We start from the raw sequence: 25,530 nt of genomic DNA, 5'->3' as shown, positions 1-25,530 counted from the left end.
TCTTCAAAAGAATTTGTTCGCCACTCAATATAACTCCCTCAATCCTGATATCCTTTCTCTCGATGTCCTATTTGTTTCTGGTATTGGGAGCATATCACTGCAATATAGAATCTCATACTATCCTCCTCCTGTTCAACCTCACATCGAAAAATTGAATAGGTTTGCAAAAACTTCATATTCATAATATTTCGATTAATATCTCTTTGCTTTACAAGAGTTTCCGTTTCTCTTAGCAGTCTCTTCTATTCTTTATTCTCAGTACTATTCAATATGGGTTGTTGCCAGATAGATTTGCGGGGTAAATGGGGTAAACTAAAAGACTGTTTTTCCAAAAATTGTTCTGGGAATGGGTATTTGTATCTTTTGAAACCCAGCCCCCCCCCCCCCCCCCGCTCCTCCCGGCTACGGTCTTACTTTTGATGATAGAATACTTAAATTATATGGCCATCGCTTTCTTTCATTTTTCAGCAATCCACAAGAGCCAAAATTCGGTATAAATTTGACCTGACCTTTAAAGTTTTAACGCCAACATTTCAATGCTCACAGATAATTCTTTTCCCAATTTAGCTGATACATAAATTAGCTACTTAGCGAATAATTATTTTGCATTATTTTATCCCTGCGCTTATTACTAAATTAAATCAAGGAAATGCAAATAAAATTTTGCGAAGAAAAATCATACACTTGCTGACACCGATCATAATTTATCATCTAAAATTAAAAAAAAACACTAGTAGGAACTTAATTAGAGCAACTGGCGCAAACTTAGTGATCCTAGTTCAAGTATTTTTTATCTATCGCTATCATCCGTCTCACTTAGCCTCCTTCTTTTTAATAGCCACCATCCTTTTTAAAACTTGGTCTCTATCTTCTCTTTCTCTCTACCCGCCTAGAATCCCATAATTAGGTACCGATTGATGTGATTCCTTACCAATTTCTTCATGACCAACAACAGAAGCATCACATCATATTTTATGAACATCATTGCATTAACAGTGCTAATATTCCATCCGATTTTCTCGTACCCACTCACGTAAACATTACTTCTAAACTTAGGGACGTGAGCCCTTTACTTGGCGGGACCGCCCGCCTTTCACCAAGCCTAACGCGACGAGATAAAAAAAGAAGTCATCTCACCTACTCCCTCTAAATATAGTATTGGCATTTCTCTAAGCTATTATTTGTTGTGGATGCATATCTTTGTTCATTATCATTTATATCATTTATAATATTTTCTTAGTTTTTAACCACAAAAAAGTAGTTGTACTACCCTCACCATTCTCAATGGTGCTCTGTGTCCTATCAACTCTCCCCCTCCCCTACCCTCTGTATGCACCCCTACCTAGTTACTGGTACGAAATTCACTAAATTTTACGTAAAAGAGCTATCACCGATTGCTAATTACCATTGTAATCAGGATAATTCAGAGGATGAAAAGCGAAAAAAGCTATGAGTAAAAAAGGAGTAATTCAAAGGAATTAATTATTTTCATTTCCTGGATTTAACTGACAATAAGTAATAAGTGTGGAGATAAATGGTATACTTATGTGATGAAAGAATACGATAAGTAATTAATTCTGACTTATTGGAGTCGCGATTCAGGTGTGGTTCGTTTCGTCAAAAATTAAGATAGTCCAAAAATTGGCTTAGGGACTGCAAATTTTTTTTCTTGTACCCGAGGCGATAGTAGAAAATTTTAAGAACTGAGTTCAGGGACGCCGACTTACAAAAAATATTGGGGGGGGGCCAAGCCGGGGATCTTGCCTTGGGAAATTTTATAAGTAGTGAGTTTTAAGTTTTTTAAGCATTTTGATGTGTCATATGATCACCATTAGAACCCTGATAACTCGAATCTCGACATCTGCACACTCCGGGGAAAATCGACAAGCCTGACACATTTTTTCCTCACACCCATAACGAATTTTTGAGGGGGCCCGAGCCCCCTCAGGCCCCATGGAGTCGGCGCCACTGACTGAGGTGGACCTTTGATTGAAGCGAGTATCGTATTTTCATTACTTATCTATTATTTACACCTACATATTAAAGAAATTATACGACAAAAAGAATTTAGATAAGTAAATAAGTGATTCTTTGTTTAACCCAGGGATGGTCTGGCCAGGTCGGCTAGGCGACAATCGCCGAGGGCCCCGAGCTTGCGTCTATCGCTAAGCGTACATGGAAAGTGTAATAAAAATACTCAGATTAGTTGAACCAATGTTTTGTTTGCAAATTATGAAATTCTACCTTTTCATTACTAGTTGCTTTTCGCTGCATGCATACTCAGTGTACAAATACGATTATGTATTTCTCGTATTATGCAAAAAAATAAAAGTGTCAGTAGATAAAAGAGAACCTAATGCATTTATGAAAGGGGTATTCTGAGAAGTTATTTTAGAGTTTTTGTTTAGATTTATGTGAAGTTTCAAAGAGAAAAAACTCACTAACAGAATATCGTCAAAATCCATTTCTGGAGTATCCATCCATTCATGCAATTTCCCAGTATTTTCCGGGGAGGGGGCCCCCATCATGAGTCTCAGCCGAGGTCCCTCAATCACCTCAGACCGCCCCTGGTATAACCCATGGCAGGCACCTACTCAGAGGTAAGGATGAATGGGGTACAGTTTACACTCGGCTCACAAAATCTGATATATATCTCATTTTTGTTTTAAATTAAATTTTGATTTTATTTTTGGTATTTCGTCGTTTTATATAAATATCATTAATCAATATTGCATCATGCGAGAATGAAATGGGTATAATTATGAAGGTCCAAGGAAAAGGGGTTTGGGATTTAAAACCTCCACTTCCTCCGAAATTCTCATGAGATTCAGTTCCTCCCCCTCCAATTTGTCACTCTCCCCGAATCATGTCCCCTACCCTTCAATTTCTTTCTTGCTACGGCCTTGTCAAGGTCGTAAGTATAGCGCTACAGGTTGAACGGAAACGAAATAGTCACCTCTATATGATCTCTAGACTGGCGCGCGTTAGTGCTTGACAGGTTCTCAGGGCCAATGGGCTATTTTTGTGGAGGTAGCATGTCGACCACTAATCGTCGTACTACTCAAAATAACAGTTTGCAGTTATCTACACCTACCACTTCGTCCGCCGAAAGGAAAGACGACAAAATCCATGGGGTCCGGAACCAGGGTTGGGAGGGGATCCCGGGATCACAGGGAGTGTTTCGGATGTTTGGTTAGTTTCGTTTCATTAAAAAGGTACACGGGTACGAATATATGCTTGTGCTTGGCAACATAGGTAGCTTAAAAAATAGACGAGATTTTTAATACAAATAATAATAGATTTTAATTTTAATATAAAATGTATATATATTAATAACTTTTATATTCAAATTATGAATATATTTCGTAGAGTAATTGTCGCATGTAGTCTTTAATCCCAAATATAATAAGATCGTTTGCCTGTCAGACTCTGGTGCCCAGAACCCCCACCCTCAAAAAGAAACATCCTGAATCCGCTCTTGCTTGGCAGTAGTCCTGCACGGCTCCCGCCCAGTGGCGTAGCCAGGACCCCCCCCCCCCCCCGAATTATAAAAACGCAATTATTTTCCTTCATAATAGAAAACAAAAATATTGAAAAATCATGAATGAAAAAATATTTCTTTAACAAATGAAGTTTTATCTATTATGAAAAGCGTTTAAATTAGTTGAAAACCCTCGACTTAATAGGTGCTCTGTTTTTCAAAAATTTTCATATCCCTGGTTTTGGACCCCCCGAACGAAATTCCTGGCTACGCCACTGCTCTTGCCTCAGCATTTGTGTGGTCATAATCTTGGGTGGCCCTGCGATGTTCAATTGTGAATCTTTGAACGATAAAAAATATATTGTTTTACCATTGTTCATATAGGCTTCCGTGAAGTTGTGCAGTAGGCACATCAAGGTTTTCGAGTTGCTCTCCGTGTCGATTCATCATCGTGAAGACAGTATCGCTGGTTTGAGTTTGAAATCGTAATCACCATTGATTCGAGCAGTGTTCTTTCTTGAGGGAGTCTCGCGTAAACGTTCAACTCGGGTTCGAATAGGCCACGATGTCAGGTAGACCAATGGGACGGGGATATTGCCTCTTCGCTAATTTATCAAAATAATTACTGGCGTTATCCTGAGGGCCTCATATGAAGACAGAACGTTTAAATTTACTATCTAAATTCTGGTTAGCAGTTCGTTTTGGTTGTGAGTAATTCATTGGATAAATACCTTTGACCAGATTAGTACATTTGACGATTACGCAATACGCCACTACATCAGTAATAAAACAGAAGAATATCGCAAGCGCCGCACAGAATTCCCGAGCCATGAACGTCATGTCCCGAGCATAAACGGAGACCGAATTGCTTTTAATTTTGGAAAAGATAATAACAGCCCCTATGTGTTTCACCGACGACTAATGCTAGACTGTCGGCATTTTCTAAGTCCATTCGTGTTAAGAATTTAATCGATGAGCGTATTAACTGTACATGCTAAAGCACTGTTGCTATATTTGTCTGTTTCATATTCAGTTTTGTAGGAAACGGTTATAGTTTTTGTGGTGTGTATGGTCTTCTTATCTAATTAGTTTTTTGATTACTTATCATGATTCTTCTGTTATACCAATCTTCCTACAATTCTTATGTTTCTCACAGCACCAACTTCAGCGGCAGTTCCTGCTCCAGCTCAACCGGAGGTAGATGAGGATGAAGATGAAGACGAGGAGGAAGAAGAAGAGGAGGCTGGTAAGGTGCCATTAAATACATCTTTTAATCATTATTTCAAATTACTTTTACTTAATCGTGCCTCGTGCTTCATGCATGTAATTTTTGTTTTCGTATTTGTTTGCTAGAATATTGGCAGGTATGTTGGAAATTTGGCGATCGATGCATCACTGTAGTCACCATGTCATGCTTAGTTGTAGATTGTGTGGTGTTGCTTCTGATCGATCCTGTCGAGTTACAATTGCCATGCATTCAGCTAAGCCATTCCCATCTCAGTAACGTTCATGTAGTAACGTGCGTACTTAACGTGGGTGTATTATTTGTTTGCTATCCCATGTAGCAATTCAATGCATGCTGCAGGCTCTTGGTAACCTTGCCATCATAGGCGGATCCAGGGGGGGGGGTGGGCACGGGGGCACGTGCCCCCCCCAGACCCTCAAAAATATGCAAGATTTTTAATACGGTCCTAATATCATTGCGTTCGTTTTGTATTACGAGGTATCGTTGTGCCCCTCCCAGAAAAAATCCTGGATCCGCCCCTGCTTGCCATATCAAGAAATTACGAGCTTGCAATTGCCATTAATTTATTTTGAGTATTACCTTAAATTAAGGTAGACGAAGGTGGAAAATAAACAAAATGATTGCCCTTAAACCAAGAAATTCAATAATGTATTCATCATAAAATGGTATTGCTCTCAAACATGGAACAATCTTCAGTGGTATATTACAAATTTACACTTCTGGAATCCTTTCACTCTATGTCATATCATGGTAAAGATGGTTGATGTGACATACATATAGGATATAAATGCAGAAATTCAAAATCCATATGTGCGCACAATCTGGCCCATGGTGGAACAAAAGGTGTGCACACAGGGACGTGTGCCCTAGGTCATGCTAAATGAAAGGCAAGGACACATTTTATCGTATGCGATTTGTTTCGCATATGTACTACTTTCGGCAAAATGCATGACAGAAACTCACCGTCCACACACTCCCGGCTTTCTACAAACAGTGATTGGAAAAACATGTGATACCCATGCCTAAGGCAAGGGCCTGGATGCGAAAGGGTTACTGACCCTCGAGTAACAGCACTGCCAGGGAGCCCTCACTCCAAAAGGGTGCGAGTGAAATCCCCTTGACGGAGACCATGGGAGAAAGAAGCCCACCGAAAAGGCCAGACCTGGGAAACCCAAAGCATGGCAACACTCGCCAAAGGAGCCGACAGGAAGGTGGGGAAAGGACCCAACAGCATAATGCTACACCAGAAATTGCCGTTGGAAATCAATAGTATCACGCACTAGTTCCACAATAACAGGGCTCTTAATGATTCCTTTTGTAATACCACTTGGTCCTGTGTGTTTCTAAACAAATGCATGTAAATAGTTCCAAATGTGGATTTGTGTGTCAGCAAACCAATTTTAAAAAATAATACCCCTCATAGAAGTGGAGGACTTGCGGCGGAATACATTTTAAACAATGTAACAATTCATTATTGAAGATACACTCTGAAAATAATTCAAGGAAGAATTACTAAAAAATTGGTAGTAAAGCAGGAAAGACATAATTGCAAAAGATAAAGTCTAAAATGCCATCACCTTAATCTGCCAAGTATCTATCTTAAAACTAATAGCATACCATAGGAGGGAATATACCACAGTATGTTGATCAATTCTCATTAAATGCAGGGAAAATTAGTTTTTTTAATGTTTTGAAACATCTTGCACCTCGCTCTTGTACATGTGCAGTCCAAGGTATCACACCCAGGGACACAGCAAATACCTTTCCCAAGCAGAGCCAAAGTGCTTTATATGTGCTTTTAATGTGCACTCATTTTTACATTAAATGAACATAGAAAATTCATATTGAGGTGCGTTTTTGTCCCCACCTTAAAGGTACATTAAATGTACATTGTGAATGCATATTTTTGTCTTTGCATTTTAGGTACATTGAATGTGCATTATTTATGCACTCATTTCACTGACTTGTGAAGGTGTAATCAGTGGCAGATTCAGAGAGGGGCTCATGGAGTGGACATAGCTCCCCCATGAGTATCCAATTTACACAAGATGGAATGGTAATTTTGTTCGAAACCTCACTAGTCGTGGGAGGTTTACCCCCCAGGACTCTACCTGCCCCCTCCCCATTGTCCCTCTCCTATATCCGGCACTGGGTGTAATGGATGAGAAAGAGTGAGGAATGCTAAAGCAAGAACAGTTGATCAAAAGAGATACTGTTGTACTTTTCCTCTCTTTAATTTCTTCTCTTAGGTAAAATGCACTTATTATAATTTTCAAGAGGTGCATAAGAGAAAGTTCATGAGAATGTGGTTAAGTGAATCATAACTTGCGAGGGAAAAAATAAATAGAGGAAAATTACTAAGTAATTTCCTTTTAATAACAGTAATTTCCACGACCGGAACTCTTCGGCTATCGATCAGAAGTACAGGTGAGATTGGAGGCTGATTGAATCATAGGTGGTGTTTCAGGAGGAGGAATACTACAGGAGATGGTAGGGGAGACAATTTTTAACACTTTTTGCCCTATAAACATGGCTTTGCAAGTTCTTGGTTACGGAGCTATGGCAATGCAAACATTTTGTCGGATGCTCTGTGCAGTTATCATGAAAACACTGAAAATCTTAATGCACAGTGATGGAAGGAATCTGAAACTTGTGCTGATTGTGCTTGAGATATGTTTCATTCATGCTATCAACATAATTAGGTTTCATTATTACTGTGTAGGAAAAACTCTAGGGCTTTCAGTAAAAAAATCACAGAAAATAATGATTTACCAATGTAAACATGAAGCTATATGCACTACAATTAATAGAAGAAGTGAAGGTCTCTATGCGATGAATTTCAGCGAAAAAATAAAAACCATTCCATGGGCATCCTCAATGGAGTTCTTTTGATTATGAGGATATTATCTCCGTAACGAAAACACCTATAGTTAAACTGTGCCACAGCAACAGCTGCTTTCATTACTTACATGCTAAACATTCAATTGGAAGAATGGCGGTTGAAGTATTTTTTATAAAACAAAGTCCTGCAGCAACTATGGCAAGGTTGGCGTACTTTACCAAGGCAAGTGTAACTTGCGTTCAGCTTGTGCCAAATGTGCCAACAATGTCTACTTTGCTATATGCATGCATTAAGATTGTCAATTTTGGCAAGCCCTACACAGAACTTGAGCAGACTTGCTGGAGCCTTGCATGCTATATGGGGTGAGACTGATTATGTGAAAGGTGCTGTGAAGTCTCTATTGGTGAAATTATTTGCATAATGCATTTGGTATCTTCTGCATGCACCCTATATTTCTTTGTTATTTGTTTCTAGATATGAATCTGCATGCAACTCAGTTAATGTATAGTTTAAATTCACAGGATATGCAGGAAGTCTCTTGTGGCTGTTTTGGAGAGGGTATGATGGGCATTCATTAGGCATTTTGAAATACTTTATTAGACCTCTATTAGGCACTAGGTAACCAAGGCATACAACAATGAGCTGCAGGCATTCATTGCAGGGATTTGTATGAGCTCTTGAGTCTTTTGTGCATTCATTAATGATTCCTTGGTTAAAATTTGCAGCTTCATGTCTGGTCTACAGTGGGAAAGAAGCTGTGAGACAAATGCTGTAAGAAATGTTCCTCTCTGATGGGAGACACCAAAGAAAAATTCAAAATCACAGCTTAGATGGAAACAGTTGCATTTTAACATCATGCAATGTAAACACAAGCCTTGGATTTAAGACACTCGTGTTCTTATCATATGTTTTCGCATGGTTTTCAAGTTTTCATAACCCTTTGTTAATTTGTTCTTTTAAATCTATCAACTTTTACTCCCGCAACAACTTCTGCACCTAAATTTTCAATGTTTTTTACCAGATCGAGCGACTTGAAATAAATATTGTTGGTTTTACCCTCTAGGAATGTTTATATTTTTTATTATATGGTTCTAGTTAACTGGCACAACATCAAGGTACTTCATCTATTAATATGAAATGTAATATTTTGCTAGGTAAAGCGTTAACATAATTTTCTCTCTGACAATTGTTTATTTACTTTGTAAATGCTATACTTTCCTGGTAGTTTTCATTTCTTGGATGTATTGCTGTATTCAATTGAGTTACCTGCCAACCACTTTCCATTTGGCTAGGTACTACACTTCACCTGTCATGCTCGGTACATATGCTAATTGGCTGTATGTAAGCAGTAACCTTTCTCACAGATTACTCAGTCATGGAATGGCATTTTGGCTCACTTATGGCCTATCTTATGGGTTACATCACATATTACCTACACCTGGTATTACTTTTTATAAATCACTTACTAGGAAATGAAAGTTCTCCCCATGACGTCCTGACTAACAAGATAGCTCACCGTTGAAAATTCCTTTGCCTTCCCTCTCCCCCCACCTCCCACTTTTCCTCACTCGAATAATCGAAAACATATGCAAAAAGATGTTCAGTTTGATGGCAGGGAACTGTATTTATCATAAGAATATTTTTTTGGCGGTGGAGTGTAGGCCTATGACAGTAGCCATTTTATGATACTGTGCATGAATACAGCATTTTATGCAGCCATTTTATTTTGTAATTTAGAGTGAACTTTTATACATTAATGGACCTATGCATACTTTAACCAATCTCATAAATAAATTTTGCTTGGATAATTAGAGGAATTCATATATTCATGCTTTAACAATTCGTATATAATTTATTTTTTCATCTTTCTGTATTCTCTGTTTCAGTGGCTTGTTATAGTTTAACAAATTTCTCTTTGTAGGTTCATTCAATCTTTTTACTGAAATTTTTATTCTCCATGGCAATATTGATATGATTAGAATTTTTTTTGTAAAAATTTATATTGGCTAAGTGCTTGATGTTTTAGATCACTTTCAAGGGAAGTATCTTTCCTAACTAAATAATTTTTTATTAGTCCTTACAATCAGAAAATCATACCATAAGATATTAAGTGGGGAAATAAGTATTGTTGGTTTTACATGGAAATCCATAATATTCACATGGGTGAAACCCAAAACCTCTGGTAATGAATGATTTGCTGAGCGCTCTTTTCACTTGGCCTGTGCTCCCAAATGCTAAATAAAATTATCAAGCTGTTGTTCTTTGGAATCTTTTACTTACTTCATGTAGGTTTGCATTCGGCAATGTTTTCATGCCTGTGAGCATGCTCTGATTTGCATGACTACTTGGAAGAAAACTATTGTAATATTTATTGAATATTTGTACACCTGAGTATTATCATTGAGTGGGAGTTATCAATTACCCTGTAGTAGCATATAATTTAATTTTGAGCACTAGATTAGACCTAGAATAGCACTTTTAACAACGTAGGGGTGAAAATAATTACCAACTAATAGTTGTGCAGGCCAGATAAAACAGTGTGGACCGCTGGTTGCTGACCCTCATTGTAGGTATTATGAAATTATTATTTTTTTCAGATGTCTCCTTGAATCAATACTTTGTTGTAAGTAAACTAACATTTGTTGGTTTTTTAATCAATTAATACTTTATGGGCACTCTCTCTTCAGTTACTACGACAACCACCACTCCTGCTCCACCAATACGCAGGCTTTCTCCAGGCACTCCAGTGGACTCAACAGGTTGGTGGCAAGGCATTGGGTTAGCTTCTTGCATGCCATTTATCAGAGTACTTTCACTGTGCTGCGACTTCATCATACTTTCCTCTTGACATCATTAAATTCCTGGGATGACTTTTGCCAGTAGGTTCCTCAGTAGATGTCAGTTTAGTGTCTGAAACTTCAAATTAGTTCTCATTAGAATGTATTATTAATTCTATAAGGTAAGATGAATTCTTGGCCAGAAAGTTGGTTGTGTTTTCTAAAATCCAGTGGCTCACTTAGGATACTGCGTGCCCGATGTTAACCAATTGGCAGTTGGATAGATGTTATTGAATGAAAATTTTTAAGCTGTTAGATGAATCAATATGCTGGAGTTTAATTTTAATATAATAAAAATACAGGAAAGTATTAGGGATTGTGAAATATTGTGAGATTTAACAAAATCAATTTAATAGAATATGTCTCTCTCTACTCTGTTAACTCACCCTCTCTTCAAGTCTGTTTTTACTCTATTGTAGTATTCCGGCTGATTAAAATTTATCTCTTATTAGCAGGATTTGTTGTGTAAGAAAAATTGCTTTGAGTAAATAATTTAAGAAGTAAAGTTAATGTTCTTTGGTTGAATTGGCTGCCAAATTATCCATATGATGTAATGAGATTTGTCTCTATAAAATTGCAGATGATTTGTGTATTGCATAATAAATTAATTTACAGATTAGGTGAAGAATTCAAAATGTTATATCTTTCATTAATTTTTTTGTCATTTGTTCTTTAATCTTGTCAGCATCACGTAATTTTGAAATAAATTGCATGAGTGTGTGTAAACAGCTTTCTTTGCTTCTTGACTCATCCTTTCCCTGCATACTCATTTTAACATCTGCCTACCATCATTTATCCTTGGTGTGTACTTATGGTCAATTGGTGATGCTGCTGTTGAAGGTTTTGAGAATGTGGCCCGATGGCGCTGTACCTTTGATGGCGTCAACCATGAAGATGGTGAAACTTGGAACCCTGATGCATGCACAGTTTGCAGTTGCTCCCTTGGCCGTGTCCAGTGCCATACAGTGCAAGGCTGTACAGGTCTATTGTCTTTTATAAAAATCTTTCGACATCTTTTTTTGTTGCATCTCCAAGGGAATTTTAATTAATATTGTGTTTTACTACTACCCCACATTACATGCTACTCTTACATTGTTGTTAGGCTGTTACATAATTTTTATTGCTATAGAAATTGATTAATATCTAATTGATTGAATCTGCATGGTCTTCGGCTTTTTCATATTTTTACCGTGATTATTTAAGTTATACAATGTGCATGCTTCTTAAAGTAAAATTGCTGTATCATGTGTCAACTCTGGATAAAATAGAATTATTATACTTGGGATATCCATCATTTGACTAAGCATTTGTTGGATTATCCGCCTATCACTTCTATATCCACTCCCTTCCAACAATCCATCATCTCCTTCAATCGTCATCCAATAACACACTCCCTTTATTTATTGGACACTTGCACACATTTGGTTAAAGGTACCGTACAAGCACGTGTAAGAGGCGCACCTTTTTCCCAGAAATTGCAGCCTAAAATGGGGGTGTGCCTCTTACACAAACGTCTTATCTTTCCCTCCTCCCTTTCCCACGTCGCAAGCCCAAGAGGAACTGAGTGGCCTTGGTTTTCAGCGTGAGTCAGTCATCTAAAAACCAAGGTCAAAAACAAGTGGGAGGCAGGGGAGTTTCTCCCTTAGTGACATATTTTTACAATGCTCCTGCTTGCGTTTCTTACTTGTAAGCATTGTGCTGTCACGTCGGTACCTCAGATGTGAAAAGATCATGCGGGATATTTCGCTCTAGAGGGCACTGCTGTTTCAACGGATAATCAGGTCTTAACCCTTTCGCGCCGAATTCCGCACCTGTGCGGCGAGGATTTTTTTCCCTCAACTACGAATGCCACACCTGTGCGTCGTGAATTTTCCTACCATAACCAACGAATGCCGCGCCTGTGCGGCACAGGTCGAAAAAAGTGACTGTGGCGGACACAATAGACCCATGGACGCGGTCGCCCCATGTGATCCGCCTTAGCGCGAGCCCAGTCCCTTCTTCGGCCGCTCAGGTCGACCCTTTCCTATCCTCTCCATGCGGTCAACTACTGTTATTTGCAGTGTGTTTTCCAAAAAAAATATTTGTTTGAAATCCAATGCTAGAAATGAATTCATCTTTTTTTGCTGACCACATGGAAATTTCAAACGAAATTCTAACATTAATATCAACAGAGTTATAGAGCAACTAGTAAATATACTAAATCCGTCTATATAAACGTTAGAACTTCGTTTAAAATTTCTGCACGCTCAGAAAAAAACACGAAATTCATTTTGAATTTAAAAAAATCGATACGAACAACAAGTATTTGCATATATTCTGCGTTAATATTTTAGCTAGTTGACCGCGGACTCGTGCTAGGAAGGGGCTTTTAATCTCTCTAGGGTCTGGGACAGAGGCCGAGGAAAAGGATCGGCGCCCCACCGAGTTGGGTCCAAAAATGTTGCGGGAGGGACCCACTGCCTTTAGTCGACGCGGAAAGGCTTCGTACAGAGGAGTAAAGAAAACTTTCAAGAGACTTGTATTGAGGAAGAATTTCCTTCAACGAAGATCCGGCGTGAAAGGGTTAATGCAAGTTTTTTTTATTTAGTTGAGTTGACAAAATTTTTCATGTATTAGTGATGGTGATAGTATCCTATACCTTTCGTGCTGTATATATAGGATATCTTTGAGTAGACAAGGTATGACTCTCCCTTTCTCGTTTCGATTTGCCCTAGCATTTTAGCACATTTTTATTACAAAATACATGTTGAAGCATGTTGATTAACCACCAAATACCTTTACGAACTCAATAGTTGATCCTTAATGAAAAACTCGAGAGGTAGATGGTCCCAACAGCAATGGCCTCGTTCACCTATGTTTTTAAATTGTTGATTGTCAATAGAAAATTAGAAATTATAAGGCCTTTATTTTTTTGTTTTTCCATTGGTAGCCTACTGTAGAGGTATTGGAAGTGAAAAGCGATGGGCCCTTTTGTAGATAAGTGAGTGAATGGTGTAACTTGCTCTTGCAGGGTGGATAAACGCTTCTCAGCTACTCCACTCCTCTACTCAAATGGATTGTGTGCATGTACTAACTTACATTAATGCACTATTAATTCACTATTGCTAGCAGTGGCGGCTCGTGAGTCAAATGCTGGGGGGGGCGCACTCCAACGGGGGTCATAGTTTTTTAATATTTCGTGTATTTTATTAAGTTTTTACGGCAATCTAGGAATAAAATTTTGTGATGCCATATGTTCCGTTTATTTCAACAAAAATACCTTGTTTTCCTAATAAAGCTTGATTAATAAATACTAAATGCAGTAGACTCTCGGTCATACGGATCGGCTTAGTCCGGACTCTCGATTATACTAATCAATGATATTGAAGAATAAAAATATATTTGCTGCGATATTTTGCAAATACAAACGAAAATACGTAACTAAGTTTTAGCGCCTAAATTCTTCGTGCGGATATGCCCGCAATACACTTATGTTGTTCATTTTGCAATCATAATGCGTTATTTGTCAAATCTATTCAACATTTGCAAAGATTTAGGTAGCAATGACACTTGTAACACCTGAGGAGGGAGGGGAGTGTCACTGACTTCCACTAGGTAACAAACACTACTAGAATTTGCTTTGCTATTGCAGATGTAAACTTTGATTGCGGTGTACGCGTTGCTTCTTGAATACAGTATGATTTAAAATCAATCATATTTAATCCTTCACCCTATCACGCACGCACCTATTTCTTAAATTATAAATCAGTGGGGAATGTTAACTTATTTTCCTAATACTGCAGGTCTTTTGATAAATTTATCTGAAAAATAGGTACCGCATTTCTAAACATCGGGAAGATATGAATACACATTTCAGGCCTAAACATTATAATATTAGTTTCCCCAAGGTTCTTGAAATTCGTAATCATAATAGAACTGTGGCAAATATTAATAGTTTTCCTACATCAATACGGCCTTTAACTGGTTGATTTTATGTGTTCCGGAATCCAAACACCAAAAAAACGCAAGCATAATGGGATAATTTATTTTCTGTAGAAATACCTACCAGTAATTAAAAATTAAAATCGTATAACTACCCCCAGTACAGTGACCATTCTGATTCCGTACGTCCCTTTTCTGTGGCAGCACCAAGTAGACGCCAGATTGTACGCCCGCCGGCCTGCACAGCGATGTCAACTCACAGGTCGCTCTGCGCATTTTCGGATGACGTCCCAAGAGTTCCATAAGACACAACGTTAGACGCGTCATAGCACCAGCGGCCCCCACCACTACCACTCTCCATATAACTGCATGGGGATGGATTGGGACGTTCTGGCCAGCGCCTTACGGCTACAAATACGAACCTCTCGCGCTATTTCTTTTCGTGTTTTTCGAACACTTTCGATGTATGTGACTGAAAAAACACTTTGATTAATTAGATATATAATTATAAATTCATGGATATTTATTTTTTTTACTTTTTCAAATATTTGGGAGGGGCGGCGTCCAAGAGTCCTTATGGGCAAGCCGCCACTGATTGCTAGACAATATTACAATTAATGCACTATTGCTAGAACAGTAGGAACAGTAAATTTCCTGGTGGTACTATCCTTCACATGTTTTGTCGGCCTATCAGAAGTCCAGCAGGTTAACAATGCAAATGTTATTGGTATCATAAGTGTCAAACATCATTTAAGGGTATACATACATTCAGGGATGCCGACTTACATAAAATATTGGGGGGGCCCAAACCGGGGATCTTGCCCCGGGAAATTTTATAAGTAGTGAGTTTTAAGTTTGTGAGCATTTTAGAAGAGTCATATGATAAACATTAGAGCCCTGATAACTCGAATTTCGATATCTGGACACTCCGGGGAGAATCAACAAGCCTAGCACATTTTTTCCTCACATCCATAATGAATTTTTGAGGAAGCTCGGGCCCCCTCAGGCCCCATAGAGTCGGCACCACTGCATACATTACCATCCATCCAAATTGCTTGATGAGTGATATTGTTTAGTGGGCTTCAAGGGGATATGTGTTGTCATGGTACAATGGAACATCCTTTGTCAACTTTCCTCATTGTTTGTTTTGAATAGCACTTTAAAGTTTGCATAGGGTCTCACAGTACCTCTTGGAGTTGATTTTGTATCCTTGGGCATGAAATCAACCAGCAGGTCTCTTTTCCTAAAATACAGCAGCCATAATCTTCTTTCTGATTTTTTTTTTGCTTAGACTTTTTGGGTTTGGTGAATCCCAGTGTTTCTATTATTTTGACCTTTCCTTCCATTCTGGTGTGTAATAATGGGCCCATGTTTCATCTGCTGTGACCAAGGAGTCAAGGAATTCTTCACCTTCCTCTCAAAACCGGCAAGAAAATGCTGGGTACATTTGACTCGCTTCTAATTCCATTCCTCAGTTAGTATTTTTAGGACTCATCTGGCAGACACCTTTGTGGTTCTGCTGTTTTTTGACCAAAATAGAGTGAATATAGTCTCTGCTTCACACATTTTCCAAGTTTTTGGTCAGTTCGTCAAGGGTTTGCCAGCAGTTCTTTAGCATAAGCTCGTCCACTCTCCGTACAGTTTCTTCCAAATGTGATAGCCATCTGCCACACTCCTCGTCACGAATTTTCATGTGCCAGCAGTAAATTCTCTTCTTCAATTCTGCACATTTTCATGTCCATGAACTTCAAAACATACTCTTCTTCTGGTTGGCGATGAATGTCAGTCAAGCAAACTTCTTAACATGCAATAAGGTAATGGCATACCACAGTTTCTTACTTGGCGGGAGAAGCAATCTGGATGCTCATCACGAATGATTGCTGCCCCAGTAATAAGCTTGCCAATGAGGTACTGTTTAAGTGATGGGAAGGAAGAAGGACCAACAAACATGAAAGGGTAGCCAGATTTCACATAGTGCTGCAATGCAGGCTTAGGCTTTGGAGACCTTAGTTATGCCCCTCATATTTTGATTGTGAATGTACAGTGGATCCTCGTTCTATCGTTTTTAAAGGCGATGGACGAAAAAAAACGATGAATGGAGGATAATAATCCATGCGGGAATGTTTGACTAGGTTGCCTATGCTGCAGTAAACACAGAATTTTGGCGAATAATTGTGATTTTCTTTAAAGGATTCAAACAGGAATTTACCTGATTAATGGAATATTTGAATATTAAGGAAAAACTTAGGGCATTTTTTGATTCGACTAACACCTCTTTCAAATACCCTAAGACAACACAGCACCTCGCGAAAAAATGATTGCATGCTGTCTCAGTATTTACACTGCTACAATGGAACTCTGTCTGGTGTATGTATTCTTACCTATCGAATGTCATGTCAGTGGCACACCAATCTGATACTCGGCTTCATCCAACTTCTTGTTTTCAACAGGTTGCTCGCTCTACCCCCACTCATACCATCATATGCCTTGCCTTTTACCAATAATTACGTCACATAAAAAGTAGAAAATTCTGCTTATTTGAGCATTTTTATTTATCGGGAAGTGAAAGCATCAATACTTCAATTTTAATTTTAGAAATAATTACATCAGAATAATAATTAGAGCCAATGTGTAGCTGAAACTACCTCATCTGTCAGTAACGACTGTGTGAAAACACAAAATTCAATTTATGAACATCCTGAATACATAGCAAACACGAGCAATTGCTCTCAAACATGAACACTTGAGCATGGGAGGATTATTTCCATTTGGTTTTCCCCATGGACCAACCAGTCCAAAAATCCAGTCCAGTCCTTGCTATGGGCAGTACTCATTACAATGGACTTCTATTGTACTTACTTAAATGTATTTAAATTGCAAAATACACTGCACTTGATAATGTTGTTGTAACAACTAAACACATCGTATTCAAATAAATCCTGTGGAAGTATTGCAATGTCTCATTTAACTAATACTAATGATGCATGCTATCTGGGTTGCTAGTGCAATGCAATTCATTGTCTTGAAATGCTGGTATCTAGGTTCCACATTATGGGAATGAATCCTGGAGGTTCTGCCATGAGCTCTGATGGTATGATTTTTGGTTTTCTTATGAGAAGGATACAATTTTTTATATGTTTTGAGATTTATAAATTTATACTATCCCTTAAGTGTGCATGTATATCGTTCCTTTTATCTCTTATCATATGCTTAGATGTAGTCATTTTTGTCTGTTTTTAGCAAATATTGTTAGGAGCATCCAGAAGCTATGTATTTTGCCAAGTGATTTTAAAACACCTATGTATGTGTTGTAAAACTCCTCTCTTACTCAGTGGCGGCTCGTGAGTCAAATGCTGGGAGGGGTAACTCCACCGGGGGGTCAAAATTTATTAATATTTTGTGTATTTTAGTGAGTTTTTAAGGCAATCTAGAGGCTATGATGACTCTCTAATACACAAAACAATCACTAACACTAATACGCTAACAATCACCAACTCTATTAACTCAACTACAACTAGGTCTATTTACATTTAAATAATTTACACATATTTAGTCAACTGGTAACCAAAACAAGGTATTCTGCAACACTGCAACACCAAGATTATACGGCCGCCGACCGGCGTGACAATGTCAACTCACTCGTTCTGCGCATGCTCGGGCGGCATCCTAAGACTTCCATAAGGCACAAGCTTAGACGCGTCATAGACCAGCTGCCCCCACCACTACCACTCTCCATATAACTTGCATGGCGATGGATTGGGACGTTCTGGCCAGCGCCCTGCGGCTTCAAATATGAACTTATCGCACTATTTTTGCGTGTTTTTCCTACATTTTTGATGTATGCTATTGAAAAAAAACACTGGTTAAATAAATGTATAATTATAATTGAATGGGTATTTAATTTTTTTCCTTTTTCATATCTTTGGGAGGGGCGGCATCCGAGAATCCTTATGGGCAAGCCGCCACTGCTCTTACTTTGTATAGGGTCTATTGGAAAAATATGTTAATGGCTGAAAGGTGTAAAATGAAGATAACCATAATTACTAAAAATTTAGCATTGAATATAATGATAAATTCTCAATTTTACCTCTATTGTGACTGCCCTGATTGATTGTATTCAAGTTAGTAGAAACAGGTTAATGTTGTTTTATTGATTAAAATACTAACATTTCCTCACTTTGAGTGCAGTCAGTATGGCCAATCATTATAGGCGAGGCTATGTATAGTGCCTGTTGATCATTATGTGAGTGAGCTATTTCCAATTTTTTTTTTAGGTTTATTTTCTATGGATTATTTTCATTACTAGTTGCTCCAGAAGTGACCTCGAGGGCTTCAATGTTTCACTTACCTCTTTGCAAAGCATTTGATCTTGTAGTAGGTACCTAGCCTGGAAGCCGGCATTTAATTTACCATGCTTGTATTATCTATGGTGATTTTGAGAAGGATACACTACAAAATTCCACATTTTGTTGAGAGGTATTGAATATCCTCATAGCAACTAAAAAGGCAGTAACTGACATTCTGTAAAGGTAATAATCAGTCCCAAAATTAGGTGGAATCTTAGTCCATCCCTGTCACTAAGTAGAAGCACAAAGAAAAGTTGGAGGAGATAGTTTTCTTTAGTATGATGTTGAATTTTTGTTGTACTAATTTTTATTTGTATTACGTTCAGAGTTCTTTTATCTTTCCAGGTTTTATAAGATCTGTTTAATAACATTTTCAATGACTTACAGGAAACAACTGTGCAGATGTAACTTGTGAAGCTGTTGATTGCCAGACTCAAACATACATTCCATTGGGTCAGTGCTGTCCTGTATGTGCAGGTAGGAGCATTCATTGTATTGTATTTTTTCATGAATATTACAGCTTGCTAGGGGAATATGCATACCTTAAATGCACTAAAATGGAATCTTGAGAGTAGCACAGGCTATGAACCTAAAAAAAGGCATGACCACATTTACATCTCTAGGATGGTGGAAATTGGCTAACCTATATCTATCTCATAGGTAAAAGGAATCAAAGAGCATAAAAAATTAAGATATGGGATCTATAGTGAACTATAACATGGTCATTTTTGCCACTAAAAGAAAAGTTTTTTGTTCGATATTCTCATCTAAAAAATGCCAGAATTCCAGCCGTAAATCCAGCAAAAAGAGCTGCCTACCGTTTTACTTCACTCTTGTTAAGTCAGGGTGTGTGACAGGGTGTATCAGATGTTATTACTTCCAACCAAGTCCTTAATGGATAACTCCCAGAGTTATAAAGGTTATTGGTCAATGTATCTCAGAGAAATAAAGCAAAGTAGTCTTTGACTGCATATATTCTTGCTACTCCTCTTGCATTTGTTCATCTAGGATATGAGTATTGTGATCTGATACCCATCTCAAGGGACTAGAAAATGAAAATGAATTCACTCTGACTCGTGCCTGATATGAACAAATTCAGAACCAAATTTGTTCCTATTTGATTGAATGGAAAATTGATTTCGTCAAATCCTTTGGAACTGTCTTGAAGTTTCATTTGATGTTTGCACATTCATTTTTTTAGAAATCAATGAAAAAGTGAAATTAGTATTAAAGTCTGGCCTTGAGGCATAGGGGTGTAGGGATGATCAATTCATGTAGCTCTGGAATGTAATGGCAGATTCAGCAACCTATAAATTTAGATATGTATACTCTCCCTTTCTTTAATTTCCATGCATAAATAATTCATCCTACATGGAATTATTTTTTAACGGCAGTCATTGTGTTCCGTGGGGTATCTAACTTTTCCTTTCTTCTTCATAAATTTTCATGAAGTGACTTGTTCCTTTCATACTGATTCGAGTGCCTTTTTATTATCTTGACCTTTGCTTATACTTTTTGTGATTTCATATGTTGGTGTCAAGTATCTATTATATTAGTGCATCCTCATAAGCCTTAGCAAAGTATTTAGTGGATTCAGATTAATAGTGCTTCTCACTGGACTTTATACATAATTGAATTTGTAACAGCTTTTTAAATTAACTCCTTCACCTCTTTTTTGATCATGGAAAATATGTTTTTAAAATGTGTTAGTAATTAAACCCTGATGTTGCTCTTTCTTGCAGAAGATAAAGTTCAGCCAGAATCTGTGCCTGTACAACCAGTAAGTACACTGAGTTAGTGAAACATATTCAATGCCTGAAATAACTTCCTATAGCTTTAAACAATACTTTTGTGGAGTAAATTTTTGTCACAATTAATTATGGTGTTGTGTTAGAATTGTCTATTTTTTGAGCTGGGTTGTATGTTTTCTTTATAAGTTTAACATTAATTTCAATTATGCTGTATTACATTTACATTTAACTTTGACTAAGTTAATTTATTCATTAAAAAAATGTATTATCATTAAAAATTATATTAATTCCTTTTTACAATAGTACACCCTTGATTATCTGTCATTCTATTAATAATTCGTGGGATTTTCCACCAATCAGTTACCGTATAAATACATCTGTACTCTCCCTTTTATACATTCCTCTATTTTCACTATCCTACCCTTCCCCATCAGAGAACTGCTAATTTTTGTATAGAACAAGTAAAAGAGATGTGTGGAAAGTAGCCCACAAAAACCAAAGTTAATAAAATAATCATTAATGAATAAACTGCTCTATCAACTATTTCTTTGGTCTTTTCCTCATTTTAATAGATAATTGAAGGTCTATACTTAAGTTAAAATTTAAAGTGCAGTGAATCCTCTATTATGCTCTTTGAACTTTCGAAGCTTCCCAATGTGTGGGGTATATTTGTAGATGTAAGTAGATGAAATTTATGCCGAAGGACTTTGTAAGGAAGGAAGGGAAATTTGAAGATTGATGCAAATAAGGAAGGCACCAGGTACATAATTAAGAAGAGAAGTGGGTCAACGGATGAGATGAATGAATAGGGCCTCTTATTGTCAAGCTAAGGAGAGTGTGCTATAAATATACAATTTTCTTTTGCTGCCTCATACTTCCTGCTTTGTATGTGGTGTTCATTTTTTCATTTTGGGTTAAGTTAAAAATAGATAGAACACAATTTTAATTTTTAGAATACTTAATATGCTAGTTAAAATTTCATTATTACAAATTTTTAGCTATAGATGCCACTTCAATTCTCTGTGCATTGAATATTCATAAAAAGCAGTATTCTACAGTACATTCAAGACGGGGATCGGGTTGGTGTGGTGGCTAGAGTGTTGGCTTCCCACCCGGCGGGCTCGGGTTCAAATCCCGGCGGTGGAAGAGAATTTTCAGAGACTTCCCGAACCCTGCTTGAATGTTGTGTGGAGGACATTTCAAGCGCAACACTCCGTCCGTCGGATGGGACGTTAAGCCGTGGTCCCCTTGGCGCCTTTCGTTAAGAGCAGGCTAATGCCGACGCCGGGTTTCTCTCCACCCTTCCTTCCATACCCTACCCTCATGGCGCAAATGACCTCAGCTGTCGGTCGCCTCCTCCAAATACCATATACATTCAAGACCTAGATTTTGTATTTTTTGTGTAATATTCTCCTGGCAGCCCTCGCAATAACTTGATGTACTGCCTTCCTCAAGATTCTGTTTACTTCTTTACTTCACTCTTCCTTCTTTGCTATTAGAAGATTCCTTCAATGGAAAATAGAAATCAATCTCACAGAAAGCAAACAATTAGGTATTTTGTTGTGTGCAGGTGATATAATTTATGTTTTATAGTTCCATATTTACACAAATCTAACGCGAACACAATTCTAAGACTCTGTTTTTGGAACTCTGCTGAATATTTTATTTTGTTTTTTAATTTTGAGAAATTAATTGGAAATTTTAATTTTGTAAAATAATTATCATGTCTCTCCAAATATTGCCCTCTGTGTTTTACCCAAAGTTTCTGTAAGATAAGTAACGGGGTGACATGCATCATGGCTTCGTTTAATAATTTAAAGTACACCCATGTCTCGTATAGCGCAATTTCGATTAGCGCAATTTCGATATAGCGCAAATTCGTTCCTCGGGGAAACATTGCAACGCAGTGTAGCCTAATCAAAAATCTTAAACGCTCTTGTGATAAAACGTGAACTTTCGCTAAGTTCACACGAAATTTCTATCAATTTACGCATATTAATATTATTTCTTGCCTCAAATCTTCTTTTTTGTTTATATATTAATCGAAATTCATTGCTGCGCAATTTCCAAAAGTATTACTCGTCATTGGGTCTAGATAGCCGGCCTACCGAAGATTTATCTCGTCTCCTTAACAGAATGATAATAAATAATTTAGATCATTAATTAAGCGTGGGGCTAGTGGAAATGAGTTTTTTTTTCAGCAATACGGTTTGAGACGTATTTTTGCCGTCGTAGGTTACCGGGCGATTGACTTCCAGGTAGAGAGTCTACGCTAAAGCCTTCAAGGTCATCGGTATTCACGGGGGAGAAATGGAGCGGTGACCGAGTTGCGTATGAATAGCATCAACACAGGAAAGGGTCCGCTATAGAGTCTTGAACACAATGGCTTTGTTCCCTCCCCGCAGTCATAGCCCTTCTGCGTCTCAGGAATACAGTTCAGCAGAAGAAGGTGATTTAGATAGAGCCATACAGAGTAAAAACCAAGAGAATATGGCAAAAAATAGGAATGCGTGTAGAAAAATCAAGAATTTATCAAGAAAAACCATTAACCTAGAAGAGGACTTGAGAGAGGTCAATTGCTTTGAAAATGGAGAGCGTCAAAGCGATATTGCGCGGAAGTTTAAACTCACGATGCCTTATTCTGAATAAAGACGAAGCTAAAATATCAGTGACCTCAGCCGCACCAACTTCAACCAAGCGGTCTACACATACGGAAAGTTCATGGTGAATCAGTACAAAAAGACGAGAGTGGTAATCGCTCCGAGACATTTAGTGAAAGCAGTTGGTTCCAGAATTTACACGGCAAGCAGGTATTTTCAGTGCGGCGATATCAGGTGAATCTGCAAGTGTTGATAGCGCAGCCACCACAACATTTTCTGATGAACTCCAAGCTGTTATTGAAAGTGGCTCCTTTCCCCCTGAACTAGTTTTTAGTGTTGATGAGACGATATTATTTTGGAAAAGAATGCATTCTCGTTCATTCATTTTCAGGGAAGGAAAACCTGGTTCAAGTTTCAAGGCATTTAAAGACTGTTTCACGTAGCTGCTAATGACTCGGAGGACTTCAAATTAAAATGATTTATCATTCATAAACTCCGCTAGCTATGAAATGGCATTTAAAGTAGCATTTTCCTGTCATTTCGATGAGAGACAAAAGGGCCTGGGTGACACAATAGTTGTTTTTAGACTAGTTTGAAAAATCATCAACTGCCGGCAACGCATTACGATCCCCTGAGATAGCAGATGTTAGCCCACCCGCACGACAGGATGGAATTTCGAAAGCACGCAAGAATTTTTTTTAACGTGAATAAAAGTCTTTGAATGCGTGAATACTATCTTTAAAGATGTTTTAAACTATAAATATTTATAGAAATAATGTTTTCTAAGGCTTTTTATGGGAATATAGATGTTTTAGAGGAAATTCAATACCCAAGACCTATGCTACCAGGAACGCATCCCTATCTTCCCTATGTTAAAACGCTCTCGTATAACGCAAATTCGTATAGCGCAAAGACCCCAAGGAACGCATCCCTTGCGCTATACGAGACATGGGTGTAGTATGTAATGCCTATATTGCTGTGTGAGTCCTTAAGTTACCAATTAGGCAACTTGAAAATCACTGTCAAAGTATAAATTTTGTCATGGTGGATGCCATTATTTGCTGTTGTGTCATTTTCAAAGATTAAAATGTTTTTATTGTTAATTGGAAACCAGAGACCAGATTTCAAAGAAATACTTGCAAGAATTCAAAGTGTGGATGTTGCAATCATAGTGATTATTTTTTTCAGTAAAGTAAGAATTTCCGTTACAATTTCTTATATTATGCAAGTTCCTAGCATGGAGAACACCGTGAGAACAAGACGACGTGCACTTTTCTGAAATCTTTTGTCACCGAGAAAAGTTACGACAGGCCAGTATCAGACTCATGGTCAATCGAAGTAATGGAATAAATAAAAAAAAATTATATTCATGAAATCACAATCTAGACAAAAGGGGCACTATAGAAACAATGAAATAGCGGGTGATTTTTAAGGCAAACTTAAAACTTAGGTAATGGAGGTGAATTGGTGGACATTACAGAATGCACCTGACGTCTAATTGGTGCCAGCCAAATCTCTGCCTGCTACCAAAAACTGATTTTTTAAATTTTAAAAGGTAAATTAAAATTATTTTAAATTATGATTGTGCTATTTTTAACTTTGTTTTTTTGTTAAAAATCTATGCGGCAAACTCTGGTATTGATAATTTAAATGATGAAACCCACATTTGAAGTTGAGAATTGTGAATCTGATTGAAAGTCAAGCCCTATTTTCTACTGTTGTTGGGAGGCCGAAATAAATCTTGTCTTACATTTATGCAAATATGTTACTTCCATATACAATAGTAAGAATTTCTTTTTTTAGGCAAAAAAACCAAAACCATCAAAGCCTGTTGTGAGTAGTGCAGAAGAAAGTACTGGTTCAAATGCTGTAGCCTACCCTGGTCCTCGGGTAAGAACATGCTTTTTTATTGTCTCCCAACAAGATTTTATGGGGTTGAAATTTTTATTGAATGCTGGCATGTGATAACCTATTTTCGTACTAGTCTTTCTCTAGACTGTAATTATTCTTTGGCCAGTGTTTGAGTGGTGGCCTATCTTGACTTTCAATGGAAGTGGAAAAAGAGTATCTTAGTTCTTGTATGCTAATACAAAATGGATGATTCTTCATGATGACATCAACAGCTTATATTGTCTGCTCTTCCAGCTTACACCTCATCTCTATAAGATGGGCAGAGGTTGGCAAAAATTTATTTTTCATGTTGTCACAAATCACTTGCATTGTATTTCAGAGGACCTGGAGTTAAATGAAACAATGGCAATGCTTGTATGACTCAAAATTTGAACTCTTTGAATAGACCTCTTTCCTTCAGCTTCCTCAAGAAAATATTTCTTCAGCTAAGTGGATGTCTTGCCAAATTTTTCCTTTTTTTAGTGCTTGTGTATTTACTGTGGAGCAGACAGTGAATGTTTATCTTTCATGAGGGGCAGAAGGAGGAACTGACTCCTAGGGTTAGTCAGAAAAATAAATTTACCGAGGAAAACTTTTCTCATTTATAGAAACTTTT

General features: G+C 37.6%; 1 protein-coding gene across 2 annotated transcripts in view; it reads left to right on the top strand.

The window, feature by feature from the left end:
* LOC124170902 (collagen alpha-1(I) chain-like) overlaps nt 1-25,530 on the top strand; it is an 84,420-nt gene that overhangs the window by 13,117 nt on the left and 45,773 nt on the right. The window contains exons 2-7 of one of the 2 annotated variants that reach the window (XM_046549952.1): nt 4,638-4,727; nt 10,257-10,328; nt 11,247-11,387; nt 19,061-19,150; nt 20,416-20,453; nt 24,828-24,914. In XM_046549952.1, the coding sequence (XP_046405908.1) occupies nt 4,638-4,727; nt 10,257-10,328; nt 11,247-11,387; nt 19,061-19,150; nt 20,416-20,453; nt 24,828-24,914 (518 nt within the window). The remainder of the gene's footprint in view (nt 1-4,637; nt 4,728-10,256; nt 10,329-11,246; nt 11,388-19,060; nt 19,151-20,415; nt 20,454-24,827; nt 24,915-25,530) is intronic. The other variant, XM_046549958.1, reaches the window with a different exon arrangement.

This window comes from Ischnura elegans, chromosome 1 (genome assembly GCF_921293095.1).
Source record: "Ischnura elegans chromosome 1, ioIscEleg1.1, whole genome shotgun sequence".
In the NCBI taxonomy this organism is placed as follows: Eukaryota; Metazoa; Arthropoda; class Insecta; order Odonata; family Coenagrionidae; genus Ischnura; species Ischnura elegans.
Note: the sequence above shows the minus strand (reverse complement) of the source record. Positions and strands in the feature narration are given on the sequence as shown.